The sequence below is a fragment of the Ambystoma mexicanum genome, chromosome 6p, assembly GCF_040938575.1.
Source record: "Ambystoma mexicanum isolate Mex_15411 chromosome 6p, UKY_AmexF1_1, whole genome shotgun sequence".
Classification (NCBI taxonomy): Eukaryota; Metazoa; Chordata; class Amphibia; order Caudata; family Ambystomatidae; genus Ambystoma; species Ambystoma mexicanum.
Window position 1 is genome coordinate 119630804 of NC_090935.1, and position 13723 is coordinate 119644526.

General features: G+C 42.5%; 1 protein-coding gene across 2 annotated transcripts in view; it reads right to left on the minus strand.

Annotated features, from left to right (window-relative positions):
* The window catches only part of PHF24 (PHD finger protein 24), a 615791-nt gene that overhangs the window by 305645 nt on the left and 296423 nt on the right, over nucleotides 1–13723 (minus strand). For both annotated transcript variants that reach the window (XM_069626819.1, XM_069626820.1), the window contains exon 2: nucleotides 8110–8509. In XM_069626819.1, coding sequence (XP_069482920.1) covers nucleotides 8110–8505 — 396 coding nt within the window. In that variant the 5' untranslated portion in view covers nucleotides 8506–8509. The remainder of the gene's footprint in view (nucleotides 1–8109; nucleotides 8510–13723) is intronic.

Sequence of the window (13723 nt, forward strand, 5' to 3'; positions counted from 1 at the left end):
ATGATTCTTAGCAACATGCGCCATGCTCTGTCATCATGCAACTGATCAGGTTGCCAGTCAATACCTTTGCTGTCAAATTCCCGAAAGTAATATTGAGAAAAGATCCTTTCTCCTAGTGTTCCGTGCACAAGGTCTTTTGTCCCTTATATTTAAGGACAAAACTTAAATGAAACAATGATGTGTTTTATGATGCACAGAACACTGCGAGTGCACCAACAGATTGGCTAACCAGCCCACCGCCCATTGGAATTGGGAACTACTCACCTGGCTCAAACAAGCCTTATGCAGGACCACCAACCATTGCACTGCCTTGACTAAGACTACGGTCGAAACACGTGTTGGCTCCCCCTTGAAATGCACCTAGCATCTCTTGCTAGGCCTCTTGTTTTTATTGTATAACAACATTAAAATGTTCACTGATAATGAACAGTCAGGAGTTGCTCCATTATTTCAACAAATAAGAATCAAGTAATCCATGACGACAACCATTGGTTACAGCCATCCAACAGCGCCTCTACTTAACAAGGTTTGCCAAGCAACCCTTCCCAAAATGCATCCATTGGGAATCTTGGAGTTTTGGTTCCCTGACAAACCAGGTATTAGGCTGGAGGTCCTATCATAGTTACAAATTTTACTTATCACCAGTGAGCGCAGGGGCACCACTGTCCTTCATACTCCAACCAACCGTATTGTCTTCAATAACAAGCCTCATCTATACATACATTCATTTTAGGACTGACAATATTAAACAGCCTTTATGGTGTTTCCATTTAAATTGGCTGGAGTCAGAGGTGCGTTGAAAGAGGCAGACGTTTGAGAGAGACACATCTCCCTCATTCTAGCGACTTAAGTAATGTGGGGAAATGAAGGGATGTTCGATTATGATATTGAAATTAGAAATCTGAATAAATGTAATTAGCACATGCAAATCATTATTGGCCTCTCAGCCAATCGAAATGTTCAGAGTGCAGTCAATAACTACTGGTATTAACTGCATTTTTAACATTCTGAGTTTCGAATCAGACAGGGAATCAATAATGCAATGTCCAGGCAAGATGCCCTTCAAGAAGACACTTCCTGTCTCAGAGAACTATTTCTTTCACTGCAACATCTTATTTAGCACATCACCCGGAAAGCGAAATCATGGGAAAATGCTTTCACTTTTATTATAGGGAATCGTTTACTTTTACATGACCCCTAGTGCGATTTCATGTTAAGCCCGCACCAGTTTAACCAAGTTTTTAATTGAAATGCTGAACAATTTAAGACAAGCTTGTGATTTAAATACTAAAATACTGCAAAGTAAAAAAAAAACATTTAATTTATTAACTCACTTTGTCAATTTACTTTCTCACTATTTTACTTTTTGCTTCAGCAGCAAAGCTCCAAAACATGTATTGCTACTACAATTATGTGCTGATAGCCTGATAGAGATCGAGAGGGGGATCTTTATCGCATGGGATAATTACCCTTCCCAAATGTATGGCCCTTGGCTTTGCATCCTAAAACACATCCTTTTTTTCATTTAAGTTTTGTCCTTAAATGTAAGGGACAAAAGCCCTCATTGCAAGTGGGTGGTGTTGGGTAAAAACTGCGGTAATGCAGTGGCAATTCTGTTACCTTTGCATTACCACACCAGTGAACTACTTAAGTTTGGTCATAAGGTAGAAGATTTACGTACAGCGAAACGCTGGAAGTAAATCATCCACCTTACTGAAAATAAGTAATCTGCAGAATTACCCCCAGAGGAATTACTGCTGGGGTAATTCTGCCTAAATCCCATGGAGCCCTATGAACTCCAAAAAAGGGAACTTACAACACTCTACCAGTACTTGTATGACTGCGGTAACATCCGTGCGACCAATTGGTTAAAGCTGAATGGAAATAAAACAGAGGTCCTGGTGTTTGGACTCGCTTGGCTCCTGCCCAGCAGTATGTGCGTCTTTTGAAAAGCCTTGGGGTGAGGCTCCTTCCCAATGGTTCGAGAGAAGCACACATTTCGGCAGTCTGCAAAGCAGGGTTTGGGAAACTTAAAATCTTGAGTAAGATACTAACCATGCTACCTTCAGGCAGCCGTACTTGGATGGTCACATCTACTATAATGGGGACAGTGGACTACGGCAACAGGATATATTTAGGGCAGCCTAAATATCAGATACAACGTATGCAGGTACTCCCGAACTCTGCAGCAAGACCGTCCCCCTCGGCAGCCCTTCTGCATTGCCTTCACTGTCTCCCGGTGGCGGCACAGATTGAGTTTAAGATACTCTGTGTCACTCACCGGGCTTTACACAATGATGGCCCAGAGTATTTGAAAAACAAGATTGAGAGCTACTACCCAACTAAGTAATTGTGCAGGGCTCACAATTTCTTCTTACAATACCGAGATATCGGTGTGCACATATGGGAGGTTCTCACTTATGGCTACTACATTAAGGAACTCGCTTCCACTCTCACTGAGAATCATAGACTGCCTTCCGTTGGGCACTTAAGACTCATATGTTTTTTTTTTCTCTGTACCACAAATACCAGTGCCTAGACGCCCTTGGGCCTTAATATGCACTTCATAATTTTTAAATAAATAATAAAGAAACAAATATGTGGTGGTAGCGGTAATCGAGTTTGGTGGTAATTTGGCAGTACATTATTGCCAAGCTGGCAATATGGCCTAATTCTCCAGCTAACTCTCAAAATTGGTAAAAATGGGGATTGTTTGCCTTCTCATCTACTTTACTATGTAGTGCATACATGCGTCAATGCAACATTTCTTGAATTGTTTACTCCAGCTAATAGGTGTAGGTACAATCTGTAACTGCCAAACAAACGAAAAACATGAATGTGTTTCTAAAACAGTCATGTTTTTAGATACCAAATGTAGAGAATCTCAAAAGTAGTGAAAATGGGGACACTTCAGTTACCCACCTTCTTACCCCCTTTGATATGTAACTCACAGAAGTGCCAATACTGACTCACGACGCATTATCTCATAGGAAACTGTGGAAGCATTAACCACTAGTAAGCCTATTCCATTACATCCTTCAGAGAGAGAAGGATATTGATTTAAATACATCTTTAAAAAGCTGCAAATTTGTTTAGGGTATTAAAACAATATTCCAATGAGCTCAGTGCACGCCAGCAGTGGGAAACATACTCATGCATTAGAAAAGTGTGTATTCCCAGACATCTGTGGAGAGTGGGTATCTGTGGCAGAGAAGTCTAGTGGGGGGAGGGAGCTATCTCTCTCTCATTAGCCCTGATTCGTTTTTTGAAATTTCTAAATCTGGCAGATCGGAAGAGCAGTTAGAAGAGTTTATCAATTTTAGGTTTGCAATAGTTTGATGAGGTAATTAGTATTGTTTGTGTTTGATGTGGTAATCTACATTCCTTTTATCTATTGCTATTATGAAGATTCTGTAAGATGTTATTTATTGAGATTCGTTTTTATTGATATTGTTTTCCACCTTTTCCTTTTTTTCTTTTTTTGAATGTGTGTTTTTTTTTTTTTTAAATCTGATCATCATTTGTAAATATTGTTATGTGAAAATGTTTGAACTGATATATTTTGTTAAGGTTCAATTTTTCAACCAAATACAATAAAGGAATATTCATGCATTAACTCTAACATTTCTGCATTCTGTAACATGAATTACTCCATGCAGAAAGCAGGTCACAAAATCCACCAAGCTTACAATTAGGGCATTCCTCTAAAAAAAGACAGCCTGATCTCAGAATCACCCTGACGACTGTGTCCACACGGAGGGCCAGATTCACAGAGCATTTTCCTATGGGATTGCACCATTATAAAACGTTTCTCTGTATTAGACCCAGAGAGTTTGCCATCAGGAAAATGGTCTAGAAACCTCCAGGGGCAACACAAAAATGGTGTTTTAAACCTCCAGGACAGCAGGAAAGTGGCCTGCGAAATCGATGGGGCAGCACGAAAATGATCTCCTTAACTTCTGGGGACAACAGGAACATTTGGGGGCAAGACAGTGACTAATCCTCTGATTATTTAAAAGCTGGTAATCATTGAGAAGATGAAGAGTTATGTATTGAAGGAAGTTCTTGGACAGGAACCATGCAATAAAAATTATTATTCTTCAACTTAACTCCAGGTAAGTACAATTTAGAAATCTAGTGTAGAGACAGTCCTATTGGACCATCCAGACCTCAGCCAATGCCACTCCAACAGTCAAGCTAAGAAACATCTGCTTGATTTCTCTACCGTCCCAAGATTACACCTATTAGACTGCATGAGTGGCATCACAGCAGCATCTGTGCACTCTGTGTAAAACGCATTACAACAACATTACATCACTGCTTGCCTATAAACCCAATCTAGCCCAAACACAGGATGAAAGCACGCACATATTCCAGACCTGATTAGAGAGGAAAACATTAATGGCACCTGCCACTTTTGCCATCATGAAACATTAACGTCCACATGTTTGCAGACATTACACAGGACTCAAGCCCACGGACCACATCTCTCCAGCCCTAAAATCTCTCCACTGGCTCCCACTGGCTGCAAGGATCAAATCCTTTAGCTTCCACCCTCTACACATCAGACTTTTATCCAAGCAAAGAGTGGGCCTAGATCTCTTTCTTCGGATGGAGCCTATCTCTGGAATGGCCTTCCTGCCCCTCAGACTTGAGCTGGATCTCCTTAAGTTCCAGAAACTTCCCAAGACTTTCCTTTTCTCCTTCTCCTTCCATATACCACTCTCCCCTCCCTTGGCAAATGTCCACCTGGTTCTGCGACTGGCACCCACTCCCTTGTGAACCCTTCAAGGGCCAGGCCCTTCTCGTCCAGTCTAGCCTAGTACCCCTTAGGAGCACTACTCCCTCGGTCACCCTTCCTACGACTAGCCTGAATCGGGTCCACCCCATCTTAGCACTCTCTGACCCTTACCCCTATGCCCCCATGGCGCTTGCCCTCCTTGACAGTCCTCAGCACTTGCCTAACCCCTGGGGCCCCTGCCTTCCTGCACTTCTCTCTCCCCCTCCCCTCATCCAAGCCCTTCCTCCCTGACCTGCCCACTCCCAACTGCACTTGCACGATCCGAATGTCACAAGGCCTAGTAGAACTGTTTTATTTTCATTGTTTTTTTCTCCTCTGTCCCCCCATCCCATTGTCTTGAGGGACCTGAAAACACTTGTGAATAAGCACCATATAAATGTCCAATAAATGAATACATACAAATAAAAAAGAAAGAAAGAAACTACATGTCCACTTTCTACTTTTGAAGCCCAAAAAAACTCTCCACGCTGAGCCATGTGCCAGTCTCACCCTAGACAGAGAACTATAACCTCTATTCAGAAAAGAATCACAACATGGCACTGAATCGCAGACCGCCCCTCATGGTCCTGAGGCTCCTTGGCAACCTGCTCCCCCACATGAGCCTTAGCACAACACTGTCCCAAATACCTTGAAAGCCAAGTCAGTCCAGAAGCTTCTGTGCTCTGTGAAAATCACAGTGCCCCAAAGCTCTGCCCTTTGTGACCATGCATGACACAGTGTAAGGCAAACTAAGACTAGTTCAGGATTGTGTCTTTTCCAGCTCCAAAGTTGCACTATAGGATTCAGGCAACCCTTCAAGTACCCTTGCTGCAAAGGAAACACTCTGTGCTGGATAAGCAAGTACCCTTGCTGCAAATGAAACACTCTGTGCTGGATCAGGAAGTATCCTTGCTGCAAAGGAAACAATCTGTGCTGGATCAGGAAGTATCCTTGCTGCAAAGGAAACAATCTGTGCTGGATCAGCAAGTATCCTTGCTGCAAAGGAAACAATCTGTGCTGGATCAGCAAGTACCCTTGCTGTAAATGAAACATCTGTGCTGGATCAGGAAGTATCCTTGCTGCAAAGGAAACAATCTGTGCTGGATCAGCAAGTATCCTTGCAGGTGGACTAGCAAGTACCGACCTCTATACAGACTGATGCACACTTTGGCATGCCACAGAACACCACTCACCTGCCCTCCGGGAGTTAAAGTGACTTTGTCTTCTGGCATGGAGGCCCTGAGAAGACGAAACAACAAAGGTGTGCACTGCACACTTGAGCTTCTACTCTGTTGCGGTGCCCAGCCTTTCTATCTAGCTGCGTATGCTTATGCCTATGAGTCTTTGTGAAGAGGAGACACAAATCTGCAGAATGTCAATAAATATACAAATATCTGTAGACCTGCAGAAACCAAATGGTAACTGAGAGCTCTGTCTCTTTCTACAAGAGGAGGAAGGCATGTCAAATCTGCACTAAATGACCAGGTGGAAAATTACATGAAGAAGCTCCTCAAATGCTCTGAAATAGCAGGAACTGGAGAGTGATTTTGGTTTTTAACCGACCAAGAAAGAGGTGTCATCATACACTCTCTTAGCTGAAGTGCTTACTATATCTATTTTATATCTCTATCTATGCGTGTTAAAGCTCCCATTGAGTGCATCCAAGGCATTGCCTTGCTATAATCTGATCTAGTGTCAGGAACCCTCAAAGTCCAGACTCCTCCTCACTGCACATCTGATGGCTACCAACCTTGAGATTGGGGGCCATGAGACAGGCATGGAAGGTGAAACTGTGTTTTTTGTTTTCATGTAAGAGGGGCTGGAGCTAGCATGAAATAGCTCATCTTCTGTATTAGAAGTGAGCTCTAGTTTGTAGAAGAACCTTACTGCGTATAACTATGCCAGGATCCATTGGCGACAGCATTAAAGTACCAATCGAACAGGCACATTTTTACACATTGGTTGTGGTAGTTGTAGACACCCTGGGACACTGTTCAACAGAGGTCTAGGGGTGTAGAAACTATACATGCTGGCACTTCAGTTGAGGACAGACAGGACGCATGTGGAATCTGCCCTTTGAAGGCCATCTGAATGTCCTGCTCTTGTGGGAGATGCTATTGAGTGGGGATGATCATGACCAGTGGCAGTTTGCGGTCTGCAGGCTGTGAAGACAGAAGCCCAAAGCAGAAATGTTTGCGTGCAGAGGTGCTGTGCATCAGACTTCCGTCTAGGCAGCCTCAAGACCAGTGCGGAGGGCAGCCAGATAATGCAACAGGGGTATCAGGTAATAATATCACCATATATATGGTCGCTGTAAATAATATCGCCGGGAAAATGTTGTGGCGATATTATTTGGGTGACCATATATATGGGGACAGGGGCAGTATGGAGTCAGGCAGAGGGAGCTGCCCAGCACAACAGCGGTACGTGGGACCCCACCAAAAAAAGGTCTGGAGTGTACCAGGGACAAAAAAAAAACCTTAGTGGTGCACCCTTCTCGACCCGGAATCTGCAAAGTTTGTCTGTTGTTCCCGGCTTTTAGACTTAGATCCAAAGTGGCAGCCTGCACTGAGTATCTGTCAGCCCTACTCTGGCCAACTCCTAACATTTACAATAGGAATGTTTCTCTGTTTAAAGCATATGCAAACATGTAGGGTTCAAAGCCCAGGGTCACACCTGTCAGGAACAACAAGACTTTAGCATTTGAATAGCATATAGCTGGAGGTCTGCAGGGCCCCGCGTGGCCCCATTCAATTGCTGATCTGTGGACAGCAGAGAAAACTCTTCAACTGCAGAGTGGCAGCAGATTGTCACATTGGCCCTAGAGGGGGACTCCAAATAGTCTGACATGTCCATCTGGCATCCACAGTTCCTGTTTGTGAGAGATGCGTGTTGGTATTTAAGCTTCCTCTTTGCGGGGTCCTACTGTGTCGAATTTTTCGAGAGATAGTTTTGGAAGCTTGTCCTTAGTGCATAGCTAGTTTTGGGCCCCTCTACACACTCCGTTTGCCAGGGCGTTTGTTTGATAATAGTTCACTCCTGTTTAGAATGAGACAGACACAAAATGGCTTCCTTACAGCTAAAATGAATATGCAAAATAGTAGTTACAAACGTCTGCCAAATGGCACTGTACCATAACTTAATACGTTGGATACAATCAAAGGCAAGACCACACATCTGTCATGTTCACCCATCTTATAATATGACACAATGCTGAATGAACATGGCCTCTGGACAATAAGCATATGGCCGGCATTTTTGCACTAATCCTAGAGCATATAGTCAAACAATATGTAATGAACTCTGAAAGGAATGCAGGGGGCGCTCACCTGCTCCCGCACATCTAGGCTTATATCCAAAGGCTCATCATCATCCCGGCCCCGACTTGGCCTGATGAAGGCCGGAGGAGTGAATCGGTTTGCTCGCTCAAACTCTTCAGGCTCCACGCCCCGGCCATCTCGCAACCGTTCCCAGGCTGCCTTGTTGATGCCATTCTCCTCTGGCTGGCTCTGGGCAGCGGCGACAATGGCCTCTTCTCCCCGGTCGCCCACCTCTTCCTCCACCATCTGCTCCAGGGTCTCCACCTTGCTGCTGGCACGGCCGGATGTCTCCGATTTCCGTTTGCTGGGTGGACGCTCCTTCAGACCATCCTTGAAGGCTGACACTGCCAAGCTGACCTTCTGGACCTGCTCAACTGTCTGACGCTTGGACATCAGCACCCCCATAGCTCTGAAAAGGAGAAGGAAACCAATTCAGTATTGATTATTTCATTCCAAGGCATATTGGCTCACGCGGCAGCTGCAAGTAAAAGAAGAACCAGCTTGCGGTTTAAGGTTTACATGTCCTGTACCTCCAGATCCTCAGGTAGGCACATGTTAATTGTGAATAACAGAAGACTCACTACATATTTACCACCACCTTTCTGTAGCCATTGTTTGTAATTAAAGAACTTTTGTCTGGGATGATAGGTTACACTTTAATTGCTCGTCTTTGGCATGGTGCGCATGGCAATTTTCAAGCCCCATATACTATTGGGTGTTAATAACTGCTATTATGACAATGTTTAGGAGTAGGAGGAATCCGTCATAGGTGTGTCATAAATGTCTTCACAGCATTATTATTATTAACAAAGATACCCGTTTACAATATAGACCATACATTCTTAACATGAATCCAATCTCAGGATATTATTATTAATATGGTTGTTATTATTATTATTATTAGTATTATTATTATTATTATTATTATTGGCGTGGACATCGCTTCGAGAAGCAATGGAGTTCTTTACAGAGGTATGCACCAATACAGATACATAACAGATGGCTTTTCAGAGGTAACACGAGAACAGATATACAGCGGGGGTAGGATAAAGAGGGGCACAGTGGAGGGGTAGAGCTGCAAAGGGTGGCAGGTAGGAGAGGGGCGTCTAGCAAAGGAAGGTGGCGCAGGGGCGACGTGATGGCCTAGGTGTTGATGATAATTGGTCCTATCGAAAAGGAGCAGAGTAACATGCTTCAAGAAAGACTTGCACATTTACCGGTCAGTTTACCACTTGCAATGTCTAAACATTAGGGAACTCATTAAGAGTTTGGACAAGTTCCCTGTGGAGAAACTGCCAAACTCGATTATTGTTACTGTCACTTGGTCCAGTTATTAATCATCCAGATAGCAAATGGCAGTGATGGGGATTTGGAAAAAGTACACCTTCAGTAATTCCTCCAATCTTTTGTTAGTAAAGTAGAGAAAAGATCTCCAGGCATATCATGAATGTTTCCCATCCACAAGAGATAAGGGGGGAAGGGGACCCTCTTTTTTGTTGAAGGGGAGCCTGCCTCGAGAGGGTGGGTTACATATAGGAAAGACAAGGCGTACAAAGCTACCCCTGTTCAAAGGCGTTTTTGTGGTAGGTACAAGTTGCAGCAAGCTAGGTTTAACAAATACTAGCCAGAAGGTCACAAAACAGGAGCAATTGAGTTCAAATAACTTTAACTTTAATTTGTGTACTGACAAACATCTAAAAGGTGTTGTTTTAGTTGTTTTTTGAGCAGCGACATAAGAAAGTGGTCCCTTGTGCTTGTTGATTTGTATTTACCTTGCTGGGAAATGAAAACGACAAATCAATATATATGTAGATTTTGTAAGAACATCATGTGAAACCATTTCACTAGAGTGTTCCACTAATTGTTAGCAGACCCATTTCAAAATGTTACTCACCCCAAGTTACTCGCACTTCCAAGTAGGACATAGTGTTTCATGTAACTATCTTTCGAAAATGGCAGCTTTGTATAAAATGATGTTAGCTTACTTGACTTCTATCCCACCAACTTTCATCACTTCTCTCTTTCCTCTTGGAGAACATTGTTTACATTCCAAACCAGCTCAGTTAAACCTCTCACATACATTCGAACGTGTCCCATATCTTTCAAGATATGTTCATCCTGGCCTGTTTTTCTTTGGCTTCTGAGACTTGCACTTTTGCCTAGTGGAACCTCATACCCATCTCCACCCAAAGGCATTTCAGAAAAGACATGAAGATCATCCCCTTGAAGGAGGACAGCCCTTTTCCCCACCTAGGATACACCCACCAAAACTAACCGGATCAGTGTTACTCTTGTCATCCTCGTTCTACAGCTCACCACCCTAAAGCCCCCTTTCGGCACTGTTAAATATGTCTCACTAACTGTAAAAATCAGTAATTCCCTGGTTATCCTAGTGTTATGGTGGTAATAAAAGCCATATTCCAAGGGCTGGCCCCTGCTGTTACTATCTAATGTATTGGGTGATATATTGAAGAATGTGAATGCCTACTTGCTGATACAATGAACTACTGTAAACTATCGAAAGACCCCACTCCAGAATTATTGTACCTTTGACTCAATGAAAGATAGCGTGTGCTGGATAACAAATGGATAAGTAAACAAAAAACAGGGTGTTTCGTTAGGAAAGGGGCACATACCCCCATTTTTTTTACATCCTACCAAAGATTCCTAAACGCCTTATATAACCACATGGTCGACCAATTGAGTCAGGGGTTTCCTCTCTGTTGGAAGCGCTTTATAAATTTGCAGATGTATATTAAAGAACTTTTATATCCAAAATGGATTCCTGTGTATAGGACACCAGAAGTGGTATCAATAAAATAGAAGGACTTCCTTTTGATTCTACTAGTCAGATACTTCTTGGATTGTATATTGAATCCCTTTACATCTGGATCCCCCAGCAGGCCACAGTGGAGGTGATTGGCGAGGTCCTGTTAGCTAGAACTGATGAACATCCTATCACTTATAGTTTCATTATGTAGTGTGTGGAGACAGCTCTGACTATGAATGTTTTCAATTCTAAGATCAATTTTTCCAGCAGATAGAAGGTACGGCCATGGGGGCAGCCATGGTCCCTATTCTGGCTAATTTGTATGTCAACAAGTTTGAACAACTGACCGTGTATAGCAATACTAAACCTTATAGGAACATAGGTACATGGCTATGTTATATTGATGACATGTTTATCATTTGGTCAGGGTCGAGTGATTTGGCTTTGGAATTGATTGATTGGTTGAATCAGCAGAATATGCATTTGAAATTTAGTCATTCAATGAGCCCAGTTGAGGTGAACTTTTTGGATATTACTAATGGTTCTCTACTGGGGCCTCCTCATCATAAGTTTACTGATAAAAATACCTTACTTCAGTATCAGAGCCACCATTCGAGACATGTCAAGAATAATTTTACGCTTGGGCAATTCTTACGTCTAAGACGCAACAGCAGTAGCAGCAGAATTTCAAAAGTGAAGCCACACATTTGAGCAATAAACTCCAAACTGGAGGTTATCCAAAGAAACATGTTAAAAATGTATGAAGCAAGCCTATAATCACAACCGTGAGTCACTACTTGATGCAGATCCGAAGGATAGAGGTACTTCAACGAGTCTAGTTTTTGTAACTACTTATACGACATGTCATAAAAAATGTAATCTTGTATCAATAATAATTGAAGGAAATGTTTTGATAACACCTTACCTAAAACATTGGTGGCTTACAAAAAGAGCACCAATATTAGAAATGTGGCGATACATATTGATGTAGAGTTTGGTCTGAACAAACCACATAATATTGCTGAGTAAAGGGGTTTGGAGTCTATTGTGGGGCATCATCGATGTGGAGCTTGCTCGGTGTGTGATTTAACTATGACTGCACAAACTGTTGATTTGGGATAACCTAAGATGTGGACAATGAAGGAATTTACGAATTGTAATACTGCAAATGTTGTTTATTTGCTCAAATGTCCTTGTGATATGATTTATGTGGGTCAGACAAATCATACCTGCAAAACATGCATCATCAAACATAGGAGTTGCCTGATGAATCAGATCGAGACAGCCCATTTAGTCAGAAATGTTATGGACAAGGGTCACTCCTTTATGGATCTCAGATGGATAGTCTTGATGGAAATAAAAGGCCCTAGCCAGATTTTGATTAATAACAAATGTTTACAAGCTGAACAGAAACGTATTCATATGACTAGAAGCCATATGACGGGGCTTAATGAGAGCATTGAGAGGCAGCATGTGTAAGATCTCTATTGTATTGCTGCCTGTTGTGGGATTAAAGATGGAGGTACTGAAAGAAGGTTGATTGCATTCTGTGTCTTTAATTATCTGATGGATATGTGGTAACTAATCAATTTTGGGTCATTGTGTCTCCTGGCCATAGTTGGCAGTTTTAGTCAAGCTTATGATTGGGACCCTTAACACAAGGATGTGCTTAAGGCCTTTGGTTGATAGATGTCTTATTTTTCACAGGATATTATAGCTGAAATGTTTTCTAGTGTGCCCTCTGTGGTTTCGACTGTTCATTTCCTAAGAGCAGGTTTGATACTGTGTGTTGCCATCATTCATATGTATTCAACATTGGAGCTCATAAACATAGGATATAAAGGTGACTAACCCTTGTTGAGAGTTGCCCATTGATTTTGGGTGCCGGGCCCATTATATGAGATTGCGATTGGAGCAGTATAAGATGGTTTCTTGTTTTTCGCCGTTTATGCCATGGTGTTTAGAAGTGGTCCTAATTTCATTTTCAGATGTAAGCCTGGGTGCCGGGCCACTTGGGTCTCTGGTGTACATTGTGCTCAGTCAAGTTGTCGTCGTGTACAGGGGCATCTATCACGTGATAAGTATAGGGACTGAAAGAATCTATTTAGATTACGGTCTTCAACAGGCTTCCTTTTTCAGTGGATTGAATAGAGAACTTCGGGATGGTGCCTCAGTATGGGGGAGTGCTGTAAGGGTTTTATATACCTTGGCAATCTTTGCGAGGATACATATATTAAAGTGTGGAATAATTGCAACTTCGAATGGAATAGCATATTTGTGGCTAATTAATGAGTGATAGATATTTTATATCCACCGTAGGACAATGCAAGTAATCTTGTGAGCCATTTGACCTACCCTCTGACTTGGTGTAACTGTAAGTCTTTTTGACATTATCACCTTGAGTTGGTCGAGCTGGTGATACTAGGTGAACGACATGCTGTGTTGTAATTATAGGAGTGTTTCAGTCCGCAAGGGCACCACAATACAGTCTTGTGCTATATGGCGATGGTGTTATTGGTGTATCATGGTGCATTGGCAAAGGTTATTTATGGTGGTGGCGTAGAAATAATCTTGGTGATATATTTAGCATGATTCGTGTTTAGATGTGAATGAGACACCCTCCACGGGAGTTGACACACCCTCCACGGGAGGGTTCTCAAAGGGCTTCATTGAGAGTTGTATTGTCTTTCAGTGGAAGTATAGGACAGTTGACACTGAGATTTTCCTTTTCCCTAAATGTAGAGAGATGGCATCTGTTTGGGACTTTTATGACCCTGTTTTGGAATAGACACATTCAATGTGTCTTCGTATTTATGACGTATTGACCATCCTGATTGATGAGCGATTACAGGT